Consider the following 19,517-nt stretch of genomic DNA (forward strand, 5'->3'; position numbering starts at 1 on the left):
CAATTTCTTTAGGAAGGATGTTAGAGTAGTCAGTCGTCCACAATATAAAACAATGTTTGGTGTGTCCCTCGTACGTTTGTGTGTATGTGTAATGATATTACTTACGTTGATATATTTTTATTGTCATTTCTATCCTCATTCGCAATTCTCAAATTGTTTTGCTTGTCCATCTTGTCTGTTTTCTTGCTACTATCTTTTCTTCATCATCGACTTCCTCATTGTTACTGATTTTGTTGTTATTGTTGTTGTTGGTGTTCTTGTTGTTGTTGTTCTTCTTAACATAACGAAATACATTATAATCGAACCGAGTGAAACCGAGTTTATTGAGCGAGGTGCTTTTTGAAACGTCAACTGATGAGAAACATCTGCACAGAAAGATGCACCGAGTCCACTCGACCATTATCTCATCCGTGAGTGGCCGATTGAAGACGGGCTGAAACGGCAGTAGTGAATAACGAATCTCGTAAAATCAATTTTCCATTTCCCTCATGTGTGAGTATGTGTGTGTGTATGTGTGAGTATACGCTTAGATGTTGGTATGGCTGTGTGATAGCAATTTTGTTTCTGTATTCTGTCCCTCTGCGTGTACTCTGGTCTTCAACCGAACAAACCCGTGTATGTTAGTTAATTGGGTACAGGGTAACTTAGAAACATGTCGTATATATACGAAGTGGTATCATAAAGTTCCCGGCCGAGTTACGTTTAATAAAAGTAACTTATACTACCTGAGTTATAACTTCATTTCCTTCGGAAAAGTCGACTTGCGAAATAAAACACAAATATGAAACGTTTTCCTTTCTTTTTTTCCTTTTTTTCACCGTTAACGTCACATATACGGCTCCAGTTCTAACAGATCAATTTCTGGGGGCAGCACGTTGAACTCCATCAACGCTCTGGCCGGGTCAATTCAATCCCCGCACATATCTCTAAGTTTCTTATAGGTTTCCGTATCGACCACAATGACCTTCACACTCTCTTGGTACACGTTGTTGGACAACTTTACCCTTATGAACTTTACGATTTGTTTCTCCACTTCCTTGTTCTTAGAATACGTCACAAAATTCCATTTGTTCTTACCCCCTTTCGGTCTTCTCCTTTCTTCTTTTACTACTTTTCTTATTATAGGTTCCTCTGTACTCTTCTCTGAGTCTGAGACCTTCTCTTTCTCCGTCTTCAGTTTCTCCATCTCACCCTCTTGTAGTTGAGTTCCTGAATCTTCCGTCAATTCACCTCTCATCTTCATACTTGCTTCCTCCTTCTCTGACTCATTGTCACACACCTTCTTAGTTATTTTTTCACTTTCCTTTTCCGCCTCACTTTTATCATCTTTCTTTCTCGTTATCTCTTTCTTTCCCACCTCTTCTTTCTTCTTTTTCTGGTTAGTCGGTGGCGGGCTTACCCCACCGCTCCTCCTTTTTCTTTCCACTAGCGTGAATTCTTCTTCCGCTGTTTTCTCATTATTCTCTTCTGTCAATGCCTGCTCGACACCCTCTTCAGTCTCTCTCTGCTCCCTCCGTGGGTATCTCGCCTCCATGTGTCCCTCCTCGCCACACTCGAAACACACAAGCGGCCTGCCTTCCACCTTCACTCCCAGTGCAACACTATCTCCTCTGCCATTCCGTTCAAGTCCTCCACTTTAGCCTGGATTGTTAGCTCCAACCCACAGCCCCAGCAGCTTGTTTGCTCTGGTGGCCCTCAATATTCCAGCCTCGTCCTCCATGTTGTACACAATGGCCGTCATCAGCCATGCCTCCTCCAGCTCAGGGGGCACCTAGCCCACCCAAACCCTCACCACACGTCCGCCGCAACAGGATGCCAGAAGAATTCATTCTTCTGAGCCTACTGCATCGTCTGGGGGCGTCCACAGAACACAAGTAAAAGAGAGAAGATTGGTACATACATACATACATACTTGCATATATACATATATACCTAATGAAGAATAAGAGAATGGTTTCAGCGACTTTCTATATTCTATATCAAGGCAATTTTGTCTACACATCACATCCGTAGTTCTTGATGAGATGATATAATTTACATCGTGTGTCATCACTACAATTCCTTAAAAGTGGACAGTAGGACTTATTGAAATACTCACCTGAAAAGCATATTTTACACCTCTGATAGATGGTAAGGATTACGCAATTTATTAATTACATCATCTGAACCATGTACAATGGTTGTGAAATCATGTAGTAACAATTGTAGTATTATGGAATATAGAATATCGTTTAATTCATTCCCTCTTATTCACCTCTGTTCAAACACGAAAGCGAAAAAGGAAAGAGACACAATTTCTCCACAAAGAAAAAAAAAACGAGATACAACAGATATTCAAAACGCTTTAGTAACAATTTTCCACGCGGGTTTCGAAATCGCAAATCCGAATCGCCATATAATATCACCATACACATACCAGTTGCTGACGTCACCTAACTCCAGAACAATGAAATTTGACTTACAATCAAAATCGAACTTCAGCAAATACAACAAAATTACCCTTTTAAGAGAATCAACCAACTGGAATGGCTGATGACCGTTCCCCACAGGTAAGCCAACCAGGCAGAATGAAAATCTTGACCACCAGAAAAATAAGACATCAACAAATATCAGATCCTTCACGGAAAAAAAATCGTAAATACACCGGATTCTGTAAAACGCCTTCACAAGCAAAAGACCTGTACACGTCGGTAAGAGAATCACAGAAACTGTAAACAAAAACCCTTTTTTTCACTATCTTCATTTCTCCCTTGTTTTTCTCCCTCTTAACTCAGTATGGCCGAAACTTTGATACTCCACATTTCTTATCGATCACTACTAACACTATTGAATGTTGTGCATTTCAGCAAAATGATCCACATTTTTTATATATTATTGAAATTTATGAACATTTAAAATCATACTTCATTTCACCGAAACTTATAAACATAAAAACATGTTTTTCTAATTCATAATTTTAAATTTTTACCATTCATAAACAAAAAATATTGTTGAAACTAGTTTGGTAGGTATATTGTTTTTATTTGTTTTATTTTATTTTATCTAGTTTCAGCTCACGAGCTGTGGCCATGCTGGGGCACCGCCATTTAATATAAATATATTTATTTAAAAACAATTACGTGTTTTTTTTCAAATTTAGGGGCGTTTTCAACAACAAATTTTCCTATATACTTTTCTGCGTGGAAATACAACGCCTCTTTTGTTATACTCTTTTCTCTTTACCCTTTTACTTGTTTCAGTCATTTGACAGCGGCCATGCTGGTGCACCGCTTTTAATCGAGCAACTCGACCCCGGGACTTATTCGTTTGTAAGCCCAGTACTTATTCTAACGGTTTCTTTTGCCGAACCGCTAAGTGAGGGGACGTAAAAACACCAGTATCGATTGTCAAGCAATGCTAGGGGGACGAACACAGACAAACAAACAGACACACGCAAATATATATATATATATATATATATATATTTATATATATATATATATATATATATATATATATATATATATATATAAAAATATATCTATATATATATATATATATATATATATATATATAATAGTTATCGCCATACTAATATGGCATTCTTTAAAATAAGAATAAAGCTGTCCGCTTATTAGCTCCATGAGGCCATCGCCTTAAGTTAGCTATTTGATACACAACTGTATCCATATAACCTTCGACAGGGAGTCAGTCGCTCCACACTACTTGACCGGCAGCTACAGACGCGTTTCGGGGTATTGCCCCTTTTCAATGCAGCGTAGCCAGACCAGTAGGTGTCGCTTCTGACAATTTCTGTTCGAAGGTTTTATTTACCTAGCTTCGGTGGAATACATCCACTTGTTTTCAAAATAGAATATTAAAATTGCTAAGTCTCTCTAAAGAACAACGGCAGCGTTTCCGGAAAATAATAGTTATCGCCATACTAATATGGCATTCTTATAAAAATAAGAATAAAGCTGTCCGCTTACTAGGTCCATGAGGCCATCGCCTTAAGGTAGCTATTTGATACACAAACTGTATCCATATAACCTTCGAACAAGGCAGGTCAGTCGCTCCACACTACTTGACCGGCAGCTACAGACGCGTTTCGGGGTATTGCCCATTTTCAATGCAGCGTAGCCAGACCAGTAGGTGTCGCTTCTGACAATCTCTGTTCGAAGGTTTTATTTACCTAGCTTCGGTGGAATACATCCACTTGTTTTCAATAATAGAAATATTAAAATTACTAAGTCTCTCTAAAAGAGAACAACGGCAGCGTTTCCGGAAAATAATAGTTATCGCCATACTAATATGGCATTCTTATAAAAATAAGAATAAAGCTGTCCGCTTATTAGCTCCATGAGCCATCGCCTTAAGTTAGCTATTTGATACACAAACTGTATCCATATAACCTTCGAACAAGGGAGGTCAGTCGCTCCACACTACTTGACCGGCAGCCGCAGACGCGTTTCGGGGTATTGCCCCTTTTCAATGCAGCGTAGCCAGACCAGTAGGTGTCGCTTCTGACAATATATATCCTTTATATATATATAGATACATAAATATACATATATACGACGGGCTTCTTTCAGTTTCCGTCTACCAAATCCACTCACAAGGCTTTGGTCGGTCCGAGGCTATAGTAGAAGACACTTGCCAAAGGTGCCACGCAGTGGGACTGAACCCGGAACCATGTGGTTGCTAAACAAGGGACCTCCTAAGCGTGACCTAGACAATTTCGAGCAACATCTTGAACATCAAATTTAAACCTAGAAAAATAACAATCAAGCCCGCCTAACTAAATTCAATAATATCCTCAAGAGTCTTCAAAAATACTCTGAAATTCTCTTCCAAGCCGTCAAACCCGGCAACATTTATAATGCTCCTCTAGATAAATACCGAGATCTAATACACAAATAACTACATAAATGATACCGTATTGTACCAGCCTCCGTTCTAAAAGACATTTACATCAAGAATCGTGATCTCGTTTTTAAACGCGCATTAGAAGATAGGACCGGACGTTACTTAACTCGCTCACTCCATATTAACGCAGAAGACCATAAATTAAAATCTGCCGAGAACCCTTCCGTTCGCCTCATTTGTCCCTTCAGTTCAGATATAGGTAAGATTAGCAAGATTTCATCAGACAGGATTATACCCCCAACTACACCTATGGACTGAAATTACTCAAGCCGTCCAGTCGTTTAATTCCTAAAGCCCTAAACATACTTTTAAATTCATCCAGATCGACATAGACCAAATTACTCTAGTGTATCCTTCTCAACAATGTCCTCATTTTTGCAATGATACAATCTAACTTCTCTTGTGACGATATTGATACCATCTTGGCCGCCCGTCGACATGTGAAAACTGAGTAATTCTAGGCCAATAGAGTCATTCGGGATTCTCGCAACCGCGAAATCGAACAGATTAGAAAAAGACCAAGATATCTTTTTAAAACGGTGGGCCTCTGCATCACTTTATGTAGCAGCCTTAACACTTCTAATTTCCTAGATGTCACCCTAGATCTACAAAGTCAAATTTTCAACCCATGCCATAAACTTAAGGGGAACCTCCACTACGTCAACGTTTCCTCCATCAACAACGCCAGTTGTCCTAAACTCTATCGTAGATATCGTATCAAAACGGATTTCATCACTGTCCGCCAGTAAGGAAATATTCGAACAATACGCTGAATATTATAATAGCGTGACGGTCATAAGAATTCGATCGAATATAACCCTGTGTAGAACATTCCTCCCTCAACTAACCTTGGAACCAAGAATACACCCGTCCTCCACATAAAACAAAAAATATCCCGCAAAACCGATCGTCCTACTAGCCTCCCAAATTTTAAAGTAGTAGATGATCTAACAAACAATCTCCCCACTCGGTGACCCTTGACACTAACACTGTCTCAGCCCGCCGATATCAACACCCGTATGCCCTTTCAAAACCCTTTATTTACTCGGATAAACCTATCAATCGGAATAAGATAACAAGAACACGTGAAGTTATCTGGTTTCGGTTCTCTAAACCATTCTTTTTTTTCCCAACAGAAAGAAAACGAGGTATTGAACCTCTCACTACAATTTTTACAATTATTGGACTTAATAGTCCATAACAAATAATAACATACAATAATATACAATAAAATATTCAATATACAATCAACACTAGTCCATTTACAAGTGAGGCACTGAGATTCTTACACATTATAAAACTGAGGCTTTTCAACCTCTTGTCAATCCTCATTATCGCTTGTGTACGTGTACTCCACCATATCCCCTGCTTGCTTTAAAATCAAGGTATGCTCCGAGTTGGCGTCACCCGGTCACGAGCGATATTCCTCTTTTAGTCCCCCCAGCCTATGAAATATGCGCAGCGTTATGAACTCCACACCCATCTGCGGAGGCAATTCGGGTTACCGTGCGAAGGCCAAAGGTACTCCCTTGTAGTGTTCTACTACCACCTTTTCCACCACTCCCCCTCTATAACAGAAGAACAGCAGTTCTTCCTCCTCCGGGTCCGAAATAGTCAATTCTACCGTTAGCGGAACAATTCTTACCAAGTGTGTCTACCCACGCACCCCCGCCGGTTGCACGACCCCCACCGATGAGGCTCCATGTCTCCGACTGTCGGCAATATCCCGTTTCTCCTTTTTCCTCTTTTTGCTTCTTGACTGAGGGAGGGTGCATCTCGTCCGTGACCGGAACATGTGCCTCCCCTCCCGCATTCCCAGAATCCATCGGTGAGCACCCATTATTACTCACCTTCTTCCTTTTGCGGCTCTTCTTTGAGGCATCCTCTGTCTCCTCGGCCGCCTTCATTCCCTCTTCTACAGAGGTCTCCGTCAACCGCTCCAGGACTTAGCTTTGCAGTTGAGGACAGTTATTTTTTATATGGCCAGGCTCCAGGCACCGATAACACTTGGAGGTGGGCTCCCTCAAGCATCACCGGATACTTGGACCAGCCGATTCTCAAAAAGTCTGGAAATACCAGACTTACGGCTGACTTGGTCCAGAGGGTCAAAACAGCTTTTGAACCCTCCCAGTAAGCCGCAGGCAGAATATTTACATTGAAGAGCTTGGTGCTACTACCACCAAGACCCAGGCGGATTGTATCTCCTATCCACTCGGTCTCTTCTCCGGGTGGAAAGCCGCAAACCCAAGCCCTCGTCAAATTCTTCCCACAATAAGTGGGAAGAAACAAAATTTCATTGCCTTCCAGGAGCTGGCACGCAAATTCACAATCCACTTCTGGGAAGTCAAATAGTACCACACGTTTGCATATTTGACCCTCCGAGTGATAAACTTAATAGCTGGCTTAGATTCTGCTATCTCTCTTTCGATTCTATTTTTTGAAAACGGCAATGGCGTCGAGGATCCTGGAGTAGGTCCTCAAAACCACCGTCTTACATTCAAGTTCTTTTAATCATCTTTTGGGTGGTATAAATTCCCACTCCACCAACTTTCCATTGTTCTTTACCATGTTTCTTTTTTAAAAAGTCCAAAAAACACCTCATAAAATACAAAATAATTAAGGAAAAAGAAGGAAGAGTTAAAAGTCCAAACAAAAAAAGAAGAAAAAATTAACAGTTCAATAAAGAGTCTTTTTTAATTAAAAAAGGGGTGAAGAGAGAGCAACAGTTCAAAACACAGCAGAGGCCACTCGGTACTCCAGGCCAAAATTTTAACGCAAATCATTCCAATTTTCTTCTCATAGGTAATCCTTAACAGGAACAATATTGTTGAAACCTTTTCTAAAAATTCCCAGACTTATTCCTGGACAAATATTATTCTCAAACAAAATTTTGCGGCGGGATACGCCCACAAAAACAATAATTTTCACAGTTAAGTCAAAAATTATTCACTCAGCTACAGGAAGACTAGAATCCAGTGAGGACTTCTTGTTTGCAAAAAATAATTGCGGCAGACAACATGCCCCCACTAGACCCCCAAAAAAGTCTTACCTTACAACTAAGTTTCAAAACTCTTCAATTTAAGACGGCTTCAAAAACACGTCTTTAGTCTTTACTGCTTCAGTATCAAACACAACTCCGATTCGCTAAGCACAATGAGGTAAGCAAGCTACTTACCACACAGCCACTCCTGCACTGATTCTGGTGATGATTTTCAATTTTTTTTTCACCCCAACGTTTGAAATGATGGCAGGAATCTCTTTAAAAGTTGTGTGAATGTTTTGATTTTTTTCAAATCCCCAATCCCAATCGGTAACGATTTTGGCCAATGCTTTTGAATGACGCATTAACAAAAGTTTTAAATGAAAAATTTTGGAAATCGGTGATCACCATTTTAATCCACGCTTTTTTTTCAAACAAAATGTGAAACGTTGTTTGAAAACAATGGCGACATTTTAACATTTTGTTCCTTAACCTCGCATATTCCCAAAACGATGTTATTTTCCCAGCAGCTTTTGCATTTTTTGTCCAACTTTAATGAAAATCGACGAGTGAGCAAGGCTCATGGCAGTGAGTTGATTTCAGTATATGACGTTGAGAAAAAAAATTGGTAATTGCACCGGAGCAGTGGTTTTATAAAATCAATAGACGTTTTGCGTGCAAATACCCATAGGGGTTTATTTTTGGCCGTAAATTTCATATTTTGTATCCGATTTTAATGAAATATGAAGTGTAGGTAAATGATTGGTGGGGTATATGGGAAATGTATTTATTTAATTCAAAAGAGCTTGAAAAGGACATAAATGTACATAAGCATTTCCATACAGACATTCTTAACGATTTTGTAGAAATTTTACATGTGATTACAGCTCATGTCCATTAGTTGACACCTGTATTAAGAGTTGACAAAAATCGATAACTGCGAGTGAGAGGGAGATTTCAAAAAAACAATGGGCTTTTTGTATGCAATTACCTATAGGATTAGTATTTTATGCTGTAACTTTTACACAATTCATCCGATTTTGATGAACTTTGACTTTTAGGTAAGGTTTATGGCCGGAGTCATGTAGTAGAATTAAAATTAAAATGATGAAAGGCAGAAATCGTCAAAATAATTCACAATAAAATAATGAACTGATTCTGAAGAAAATTGACATATAAAACGTCGATTATTTATACAATGTATTGAGATTTGAATGTCAATGGAATATTTTCATGTAAATGGTCAGACGTATTCGTCTTATGTGTTTAAACACATTTAAACATATCTAAACACATAAGAGGTATCACATAAGAGGCAATGTTGGATTGCCTCATGCTTATATGTTTTAATCTAGGCGTACCTGCTGATGAGGACTTCGCCTAGAAATAATTTTATTTGCTAAAAAAATGTCTGAATCCGTTGTCTAGGAGATAGAGTTAAGCATTTCATAATTTTCATTCCATTCGATGATTATCCCTAATTGTGGTTTGGATTTTAGCTGTTCCTTCTGGCGTGCAGCAAATCCTATGACGGGTACATCTTATGTGTTTAAATGTGCACTGTATTTATATCTAATTATCTATCTATTTATCTATCTATCTATTTATCTATCTATCTATCTATCTATCTATCTATCTATCCATCTATCTATCTACCTATCTATCTATCTATCTATCTATCCATCTATACACATGTATATAGTTGAAGTTTACAGAAAAATAAAAGACGAACACAGATATATGAAATAGGTGTGTATTAGTTTGACACTCCGGAAAGTGTGAAAGCGCTTTACGTTTCGAGCCTACGATCTTCAAAAGTAAAGAAAATGAGGAAATCACAGAAGTTCAAAAAGGATTAAATTTTCTAGTGTATTGGAGGGATATTTCATTAACAGATGAGTCCCGTGAGATCCATAAGTATACCCAGTGGCAGTCGGGTAGAGTGCAGATATGTAGAATCGGAGAGGTGCAGACAGATCAGGCAGTTATAAGTCCAATATGTAGGTATATAAAGCAGGATAAAATAGGTGCGACCACTTGAGCGTACAATAGATTCATATATATATATATATATACATACATAAATATATATGTATATCTATATAAGTGTATGTGTGTATAAAGTCAATGGCGTGTCTGCGTAATAAGAAGCTTGATTTCAAACCACATGGAGTAGTGGTCAGTGTTAATACGTGCTGCCTTCACCAAGTGTCCAATTCTATGTACTCGTGTCGTGAGACGTTTTGTTGTCAGAAACTGAAAGAGGCCTGTCTTATGTATATACATGGGTGTATGAGTGTGTGTGAGCTTTAATTATTGTGGTTGTAATAGTCTCTGGAGATATTCCGTTCCCGTAACTTAACAGTTCCTCAAAAGAAACCGATATAAAAAGTAACAGACTTTCAAAATTTAAATACAGTGGAGAATATATTTGAATAAAATACCTTCTAGGAGGGTTGCCAGGATAGCTGCTGATTAATGACTTGAATAATTGGAAGATAATATTCTCTATATATATATATATGTATGTGTGAGTGTATGTGTATGAGTGTGTATATATGACATATACTGGTATGCATGGGTATACGTATGCATGTATATATATATATATATATATATATATATATATATATAGGTGTGCTTACACACACATACATATATATATATTTATATATAATTAACTGACAGACCCTCCGTAAATTAATCCAATTAATAATGAAACATATTATTTATAATAAAATATAAATATAATTATATTATTAATAATATACTAAAACATACAATACTAAATTATGCACATTACATCGACGAGGCGCGTTTCGTAACCATATATTTAAATCGACTTTATCAAAATTGATAATCTGAAAAATGAATACATAGCTACTCTTCAGGTCTAAATAGCATAAAAGAAATTTACAACATAAGTGAAGACATCAAAATTAACCCCTTAATTCCATATATATATATATATATATATATAAATAAATTTAGGCATATAATTCTTATGCACATAGGTATACACACAATAACGCACAAAAATACGCACTCATTCTTATATCCACGCACGCAGACATAATGGCACACACACAGACACACCTATATATATATTTATATATATATATATATATATATATATACATATATATATTATATATATATATATATATATATATATATATATATATATATTAGGAACACGACACACATTCGGAACACAACACACACTTAGTGTGAGCGATATACTTTCATAACGTGTAGGAAGGTTTACTATGAGAAAAGGAAAGAAGTAAGCAATTAGAGAGCGACACAATTTCAAATTTGAAAATTATGTGGTAATTTTGAAATTTATTGATTTATTCGAGAACAAGTTTAGAAAACACATCAGCAGTTCGAAGTTTTATCATTTTTACCCAATCAGAAAACAAGATTTGGAAGCTAAGCTGTTTGTGTGTGAACACTTGTATCCTAAAGTAAAAGTAGGAGATTTTAAACAAAATGAAAGCAATGATTGATTTTTAATTCACATACACACACAGAGTGAGAGTGAGAGAAAGAGCATCAAATAGTATGGCAAATATAAGACACATGGGTAGTGAAAGAATATATAGAGTGGGAGGTTGAGATCTCAAAGTTCGGTTATTTCACCTGGAGGAATATGATATTTATTATATGTTATGGACGATGTTTACCTTGGGAATCGGATTTCGAAAAGCAAATTCGTTTTACTCGAGGACGCAATGTTTCAGAGGTTCGCAGGTCTGAAAACATATAAAAAAACCACATACACCCGTATTTTTATAGCGTATATATAGCGTATGCATTTCTGTATGTGTGTATGTGTGTATGTATATTATATGTATGTATATATGTATCTATGTATGTATGCATGTATGTATGTATGTATGTGTTATATTTGTGTGTATAAATGTGTATGTATGTATGCATGTTTGTATATACATAATATTATATTTTATTATATATATATATATATATATATATATATATATATATATATGTATATATAGTAGAACTATGTTATATATATATATATACATATATTAGAAATATGTTACAAGAAGAAAATAGAAAATACACGTCGAAATGTAATGGGAAAATATGAAAAATCAACGAAAATGCACATTATAAATATAACAAAAAAAACTTTTTATGAAAGGTAATGACAGATATATACCTTTAGATGGATTGAGGTAGAAATAGGAGTCACAAGATTCATTATTATGAGATGATTAAAGAGTCAGAAAGCATACCATGCTTTCATCATAAGCCATTCATTGCTTTGAATGAACACCGGCTAATGAACAGTGTTAGTCTAATAGTGCCTGAATAAAAAGATTATTTGTAAGGGAGGTAAGTCGTTCTGGATTTTGTGCAGTAAGGTTAGATATAGAATTTGAATCTGAATTTTGTAAGGAATGTATAGTGGTTTATGGTGTTAATTGAAGGGATAGTAGTGTTATGTATTAAGTTGTGTCTTTATATTCAGTTGGGGAAGATATTTATTGATGAAAATTGCCTATTTAATCAACCTTTGTTGCATTGATGTCTTCTGTGAACATTGATAGATGTGGAAAATTTGGAAATTAGGATTAAGATTCCTAGCACACCTTTCAATGTATTCACTAACCTGTAACTGTCTGTATTGTGGTTGGCGAAATTGTTCCTTGTGGATGGTGGTTCTTCAACGCAGTGATATTCTTGTTTGTTTAATATAGTGGTTACCACATCCTAAGCATGTCATGGTATAGATTAGATTTTCCGAGTATCGGGTGAAATTTGAATTGATCTTAAATATTTCCTCTTGTTTGAAGTGGATTTCTGAATCCTCCAAAAGGTTGGGACATGTTCCACAGGTGAGACGACCACACTTTTTCTCTTTTGGCTCTGTTGTTAGTAGATATAGTCTTGCGCTGGTTAATTGTTTTTCAATGAATTGGGTTGTAGTTTGCTTTTTTAAATTTTGTATGAGCTTAAAATTTCGCTCGTTGTTTTGTCTCCTGTGAGGATGGGAAGATTTTGGGTGATAATATTGAAGGCTTCGTTGTTTCTAGGGTTATGTGTGGAAATGTACGGGAATATTTTTAAAGTCTGGTTTAGTATTTCGGCTGGCATGCCTTAATATTTGTATATCTATTTCCTTAGCTCTTTTAATGTATTTTAGTTAGTGTTGATCTAATTTCAAGGAGTCTTATTCACGAGTATATGTATCCGAAACTATTGTACAGATTCTTTTCGCTAGATTAAAAGGTGTATTAATCTTTATGCGTTTGGGGTGTCAAACAATAGGTATTGTTTAGAATCTGTGGGTTTATAAAATATGTCTGTTTCTATGTGGTTGTAAACTATTTTAATTAAGATGTCCAGAAAAGGGAGTTGTTTACTGTTGTGTTCCAGAGTGAATTGTATATTGCTATGTATGTTGTTAAGCATTACTTTCAAATCAAGGAGTTTGTCCATGCTGTATTTCCAAAGTATGAAGCAATCATCCAAATACCTCATCCAGTTCTCCTTTAAATAGCAATTAAAAGAGGCGCCAATAATTTTCTAGTGATGATTGGTATAACTTCAGTTCTAGGTAACCCATTTCAAGGTTTGAAATCACTGGAGCAGCTCTGGTTTCCATTGCAATTCCACATTTTTGTCGATAGTAAGTTGTGTCGAACATGAAATAGTTGTTCAGCAGGATGAATTTGAGTGCTTCGATTATGATTCTGTGGTTAATGCGTCCTGAGATATCTTCTGGGTATTTTTCTAGCCAGAATGTGATTGCTTCTATACCAGAGTCGTGTGGGGTATTGGTGTACAGATTAACCACATCGAAAGATACCAGCAGCGTTCCTTCCTTTACTGTATTCGGGAGGTGGTTCAGCATGTCTAGGTCATCCCTGATAAAGCTTTTCACATATTTGTAAAGAACGTTTGGAGTAAATGTCGAGGAAGTTGCTCAAATGGTGGGTTCCACAAGAAGGGCGAACTATGAGAGGTCTCAGTTTGAGGTCAGTAGGTGGAAGGACATTAATGCATAGGCTTGTAGAGATTTTGCAGGCTTCACAAATGTGTGGATTTTTATGTATTTTGGGTAATCCATAGAATAGACTAGGACTGTATTTAAAATTGGTTAAAAAGTCTATTTCAAGGTTAGTGAGACCCTTTCTATGAATTTGGAGTAAGGAGGGCAAGTTTTTCAGTGTTTACTGTGGGTGGTTATGTATTAATTTCTCATAGTAAATATTATTTTCCAACATGGAAAGTGTTAAATATTTGTAGTATTCTGTATTCATCACTACTACCGCACTTCCGTTGTCGGCTTCTTCGGAATACGTTGAATTTCGAATTTACGAGGCAAAAGTATTGGTGTAGAGTTTAGCCAGCGTTCGTAGATTTCTGCCTTGTGGTTGTTTTTAATCGTATTCCAGAAAGAAAAGTTTCTGGCTTTAATTTTTTATTCCATATGTGGATAATACGGTTTTTGATAGATAGTGTGGAGGGATTGCTATCTTGTGTATCATCTATAGGAAGATTTACCAGTAGCACTCAAGAGCATCCTCACACAAAACACACACACACAGAACACACACAACACACGCACACATACACACACACATATATATATATATATATATATATATATATATATATATATATATTATATATATATATATATATATTATGTACAGGTTACAGTAAATATAGTGTCGTCTTAATTACGCAAAAATGAAAAAAACACTAAGATCCCATTTTAACAGGTATATTTACCAAAATAACTGAAAAATATCTTGAAAGTAAATGTATTCAATAAATTCGCTATTGGCTTCAACCACGTCTTCCGGTCAGCTTCGGAATCACCTGCAACTCTTTTGGACGGTCACCTTGTTTAATTTCGTGAATACTGCCATAATCCTTGTATTCAGTTTATCTTTGATGTTACAATGGGTTTTGCTGACCTCTCAGTCAACTGCGCACCATGCATGATAATCAAGGGGGTTCCAGTCTGGGGAGTTAGATGGCGTGATTTTAGGGGTGATGTGGTCGCAAAATTTGTCTGACAGCCATGGCTGGGTTCTGCTTGTCGTATGGCATGGTACAGTGTCTCCCTGCTAGAGATAGGATCTTCCAGCAGCCATCCCATTGCTCCAGGGAAGCAGGACCATCTCCAGGCACTTGATGTTGACCTCCGTCTGAAACCTATTTCTTTACTACCAACAAGGAGCTAAACATAGAGAGGACAAACAAGGACATACAAACGGATTAAGTCGATTATATCGACCTCAGTGCGTAACTGGTACTTATTTACTCGACCCCGAAAGAATGAAAGGCAAAGTCGACCTCGGCGGAATTTGAAATCAGAACGTAGCGGTAGACGAAATACCGCTAAGCATTTCGCCCGACGTGCTAACGTTTCTGCCAGCTCGCCGCCTCAATTCTGAAACCGTGAATGAAAGCATAATTTCACCATCACAAGCGATCGTTCCAAACACCATGATGTTGACTGGACGTTTGATTTTTATCAATCTCAGTACATGTCCTCGGATTGCACATTCCTCTGACTGACACCCAAACACTCTGAAATGTTCATATTAGATCTTTCGGCGTGAATGCCAAGCAGTACAGCATGTCGTTTCCAAAATAAATTCTGGCAGAGTGAATTAGGCCATGGCGCTGTTTTTCTCACAGACGGTACCCAACTGATCATACTATACTGAGTGGTCGACAAAATCAAAAACGAAGAACGCGCATGCGCGAAATTAAAAAGGTAATGGTGACAATTTCGTGTTGAAACCTGTATATATATGTACATTCGATAAGGCATTAGCATAATTGTGAAATAATATTTTCTACTGTATTCAGTCCCACTGCGTGTACTCTGGCTTACAGCACAACAAACTCGTGTATATTTGTTCAAGGTAACTAAAAGAAACCCATCGTATACATACAAAGTGGCATCGTAATGTTCCTGGATGAGTTATGTTTAATAAAACTAACTTATATTCACTTCATCTCATTCGGTAAAGTCACCTTGTGCAGGAATACACCCGATCCAGCTTTCTTGACACTTTTGGAATCCGGCCTCTTGAGGACATCTTGATCTCAACAACGGTGTTAAATTTCCTATTGATCACGATCTTTCTACCGTATTTTCTTCTTGGGGAAGAGATGGAGGTCACCAGGTGCTGAATCTGGCAAAAAGGACATGCACGGAAGCGATAGCCTGTTCCTCTTGGCAAGAAACCCACGAGTGCGGTGACAGAGTACATTGTCGTCGTGAAAAATTCAATAAGCCGCGCACCACAAATCCAGTCAGTTTTCCCGAATGTCATCCTTGAAAAGCTTTAAAATGTCGCAGTTGATTCCTCTTTTGAACTTGGGGTTCGAATTCTCAATACACAACCCGATGATGTAGAAACAATATTGAAAATTCTCTTGATTAAGCTGTCAATCTCTCGTACACCTGCGCACTCGAAACGTTATGTACGACCCATTGTCTCATCGCTATAAACTTGCCGATGCATGCTCCATCTCTCTATAGCAGACTTCCCAATTTTTACATAAAATTTCATGTTTGGTGCTTTCTTCCATACCCGACCTGTTCATACACGTCATCACAAAAATACAAATTCCACATCGTATGAAGTATACACATCGATGTTACTCAGCATACTGCTTCATGAAGGTCACTGCTCGCTGTGACCGTGCATTCAATCGTGTGCATCCAAGCGTTGGCGCGCTATAGAGTTTGCCCGTGAAATTTTGATACAACCGTGTAGATATATATATATATATATATATATATATATATATATATATATACATACATATATATACTACCAGTAATACTTGTCGTTGATCGGGTAATTCAAATGGAGTCAGAGAATGGCAGAATGCCACTTATATCTGAACACTATACAAATATTCCTTTAAAAAAACTTTTCTTCTAATTTTCCTAAATTTAATTATTTAATCGTTACAGTTGAAAAGGTCTCAAAATGAGCGAAACCGGTACTGAAATGTTCTTTATAAAATTATTTTAGCATTTTCTATTTTGAATTGTTTTTTCATATATATATATATATATATATATATATATGTGTGTGTGTGTGTGAGTGTATGTATATAGTAGTAGTTGTAGTAACAGAATAGAGGAATTTCGATTATCCCCACGTGGTGAGTTGTCATGTATATAAGAAATTAAAAAAGGAAAATACGCACACTTACATAGTTTTAATATAATTTTTAATATATTGACCGGTTTCGATATCGCTATTCATGATATAATATTTTAGTTATTTGAATATATATTTTTTCTTAGAAAGAAATTTTGTCCATGTTGTGTTTGATGAAATTCACGAGTGAATGACTTCAGAAGTGGATAAATAAAGGGTGGTTATTGGTTGTCGTTATTATTGTTATTGTTGTGGGTAAGCGAGATAACGGTTCAGCTTTCGGTAATGGGTGCGGATTATATAGAAGTACAGACAGACAAGCCTTGTTTAGTAGGGGGTTTATGTACAGTGATGTAATCGTGAATTGAAATATATAAAAAGATAACAGTTGTTTATGCGTGGATATTAAGGCTTTCTCTTGTATTTTTCAATGAAAAAAGTTTCTTTATTTAAACGATCTAGTTGAGAGATTGCGTTATTGCACTGGTAAAAAGGGAAGAGTGTGAAATTTGGTTTGATGTTACCTGCACAAGTTTCTATATGTTCACCGAAAGGAATTTGTCTGTATTCGGGGAAACGGATTTGCCCTTTATTTAGAGTGGTTCTCTTTCTCAAGGTCATACTCCTTTGTCCTATATAGTGGTGTCCTCAACCCGAGCATGTTATTACATGAATTAGGTTCTCAGATGCACAAGTGAAACTAGTTTTAATTGTGAACCTCTGTCCTTGTTTGAAAAGGAAGTCCGAGCCTTCAAGCAGGTGGGGGCAGGTTCCACAGTTTGGGCGACCACATTTTTCAACCGTTGGTTTTTTTGGTTGCTTTGTAAAGCTTCGCGTTTGTTAGTAGTCTCTTTAGCAATTTGTCTTGTTTTTGCATTTTATGTGTTTCTGTGTTTTCAGGTTGTCGTTCCTTTTTGAATCTCAATTTAGCAAAGGATGAGTTTGCACAATAGTGGTGAATGCCTCACTGTTTCTGTGGTTGTGTGTTGATATAAATAGGTGAGGTTGGATATTGTCTTTCAATAAGTTTTGTTTTGAGGGTCTTGAAGACGAAGGTACCGAGTTGAGTTTGTTCTATCAGGCACTATTGTGCAGAACCTTTTTGCCAAATTGAAAGGGATGTTTACTTTGATGTGTTTCGGGTGGCATGAGTTAAAGAGAAGATATTGTTTTGAATCAGTTGGTTTATAATAAATGTCAGTTATGATTTCATTGTTAACTTTTCTTATCATGACGTCTAAAATGGGACTTGTTCTTTGTTATATTCCATTGTGAATTGTATGTTACTATTGATGTCATTTAGTGTTGATTTGAAATCCAAGAGTTTGTCGATGTTCTCCTTCCAGATGATAAAGCAGTCATCTAGGTATCTCTTCCAATTTTCTCTTATGTAGAGGTAAAAGGGTAACCATATTTCTGAAGTGATACTTCATATAAGGTGAATTCAAAATAACCCATTATGAGGTTCGCAAGAACAGGAGCGGCTTTCGTTCCCATTGCAATTCCGCATTTCTGACGATAGTATGTGTCATCAAATAGTAAATAATTGTTCTGAAGTATAAATTTAAAGGATTCAATTATAAAAATCTACTTTATGCATTCCGGGAGTACTTTTCCAACCAGAATTTAATTGCTTTTATTCCAAAGTCATGGGGGATGTTGGTGTAAAGATTGATAACATCGAGGGAAACCAATATTGCCTCTTCATTAATTGCTTTTTCTCTAATAAAACTTTTGATGTATTTCAGCAAGGGTTTCAGAAAATTGCTTTGTCGGTGGGTTTCACAGGCCGGCCAACCTACATATATATATATATATATATATATATATATATATAGTTAATCCAAACAAGAAAGCACAAAAAACCACAACAACGTGAAGACGTGGAACGAAAAGAGTATATATATATATATATATATATATATATATATATATATATATATATATATATATATATATATATATATATATATATTATATATATATATATATATCTGTTTGCTTATTGTATGTATTTGTGTATAATAATTATATTAATAACGAAATGATGGATCTGGTATTAAATTTTATTCTGTACTACATTCGTTTCGACCCGTCTTGCTATTGTCCTTTATTTGTGGGTCTCTGTTCAACGTGTTGTGCTGAATCGATCAGTCTGGATCCCATCAGTCACATCGATAAAGTTGTGTGTGACTAAAGATTTCGTGTGTCATCTGGCATGTTGTTATACTGCCATCTAGTTGGGGAACGAATAAAATACAAATAAGACTGCAGACATGCAAAAGATTCAAATATGAACGAGGAAGTCTTGCGTTCCTCTTTAGATAAAGTGACGTAATGAGCTTTCGCTTTCATAACTGCTTAGAGGGAAAAGAAAGTTGTAGAAGAGAGAGAAGAAAGAAAATAGGGAGAAGAGGAAAACGAATACTCAGTCAAAAATAAAAGTAATTATT

At 36.6% G+C, this 19,517-nt stretch overlaps 1 protein-coding gene across 1 annotated transcript; it reads right to left on the reverse strand.

Moving 5' to 3' along the window:
- Window positions 1-13,424: 13,424 nt before the first annotated feature.
- On the reverse strand, window positions 13,425-13,775 carry LOC115225978. The gene has a single exon (XM_029796951.1). The coding sequence runs from the start codon at window positions 13,773-13,775 to the stop codon at window positions 13,425-13,427; it is 351 nt and encodes a 116-aa protein (XP_029652811.1).
- Between the last annotated feature and the right edge of the window lie 5,742 nt (window positions 13,776-19,517).

The sequence above is a fragment of the Octopus sinensis genome, linkage group LG29, assembly GCF_006345805.1.
Source record: "Octopus sinensis linkage group LG29, ASM634580v1, whole genome shotgun sequence".
NCBI lineage: Eukaryota > Metazoa > Mollusca > Cephalopoda > Octopoda > Octopodidae > Octopus > Octopus sinensis.

Coding starts and splice junctions, on each gene's coding strand:
- LOC115225978 (XM_029796951.1), bottom strand. CDS start 13,775: ATGCTGAACCACCTCCCGAATACAGTAAAGGAAGGAACGCTGCTGGTA.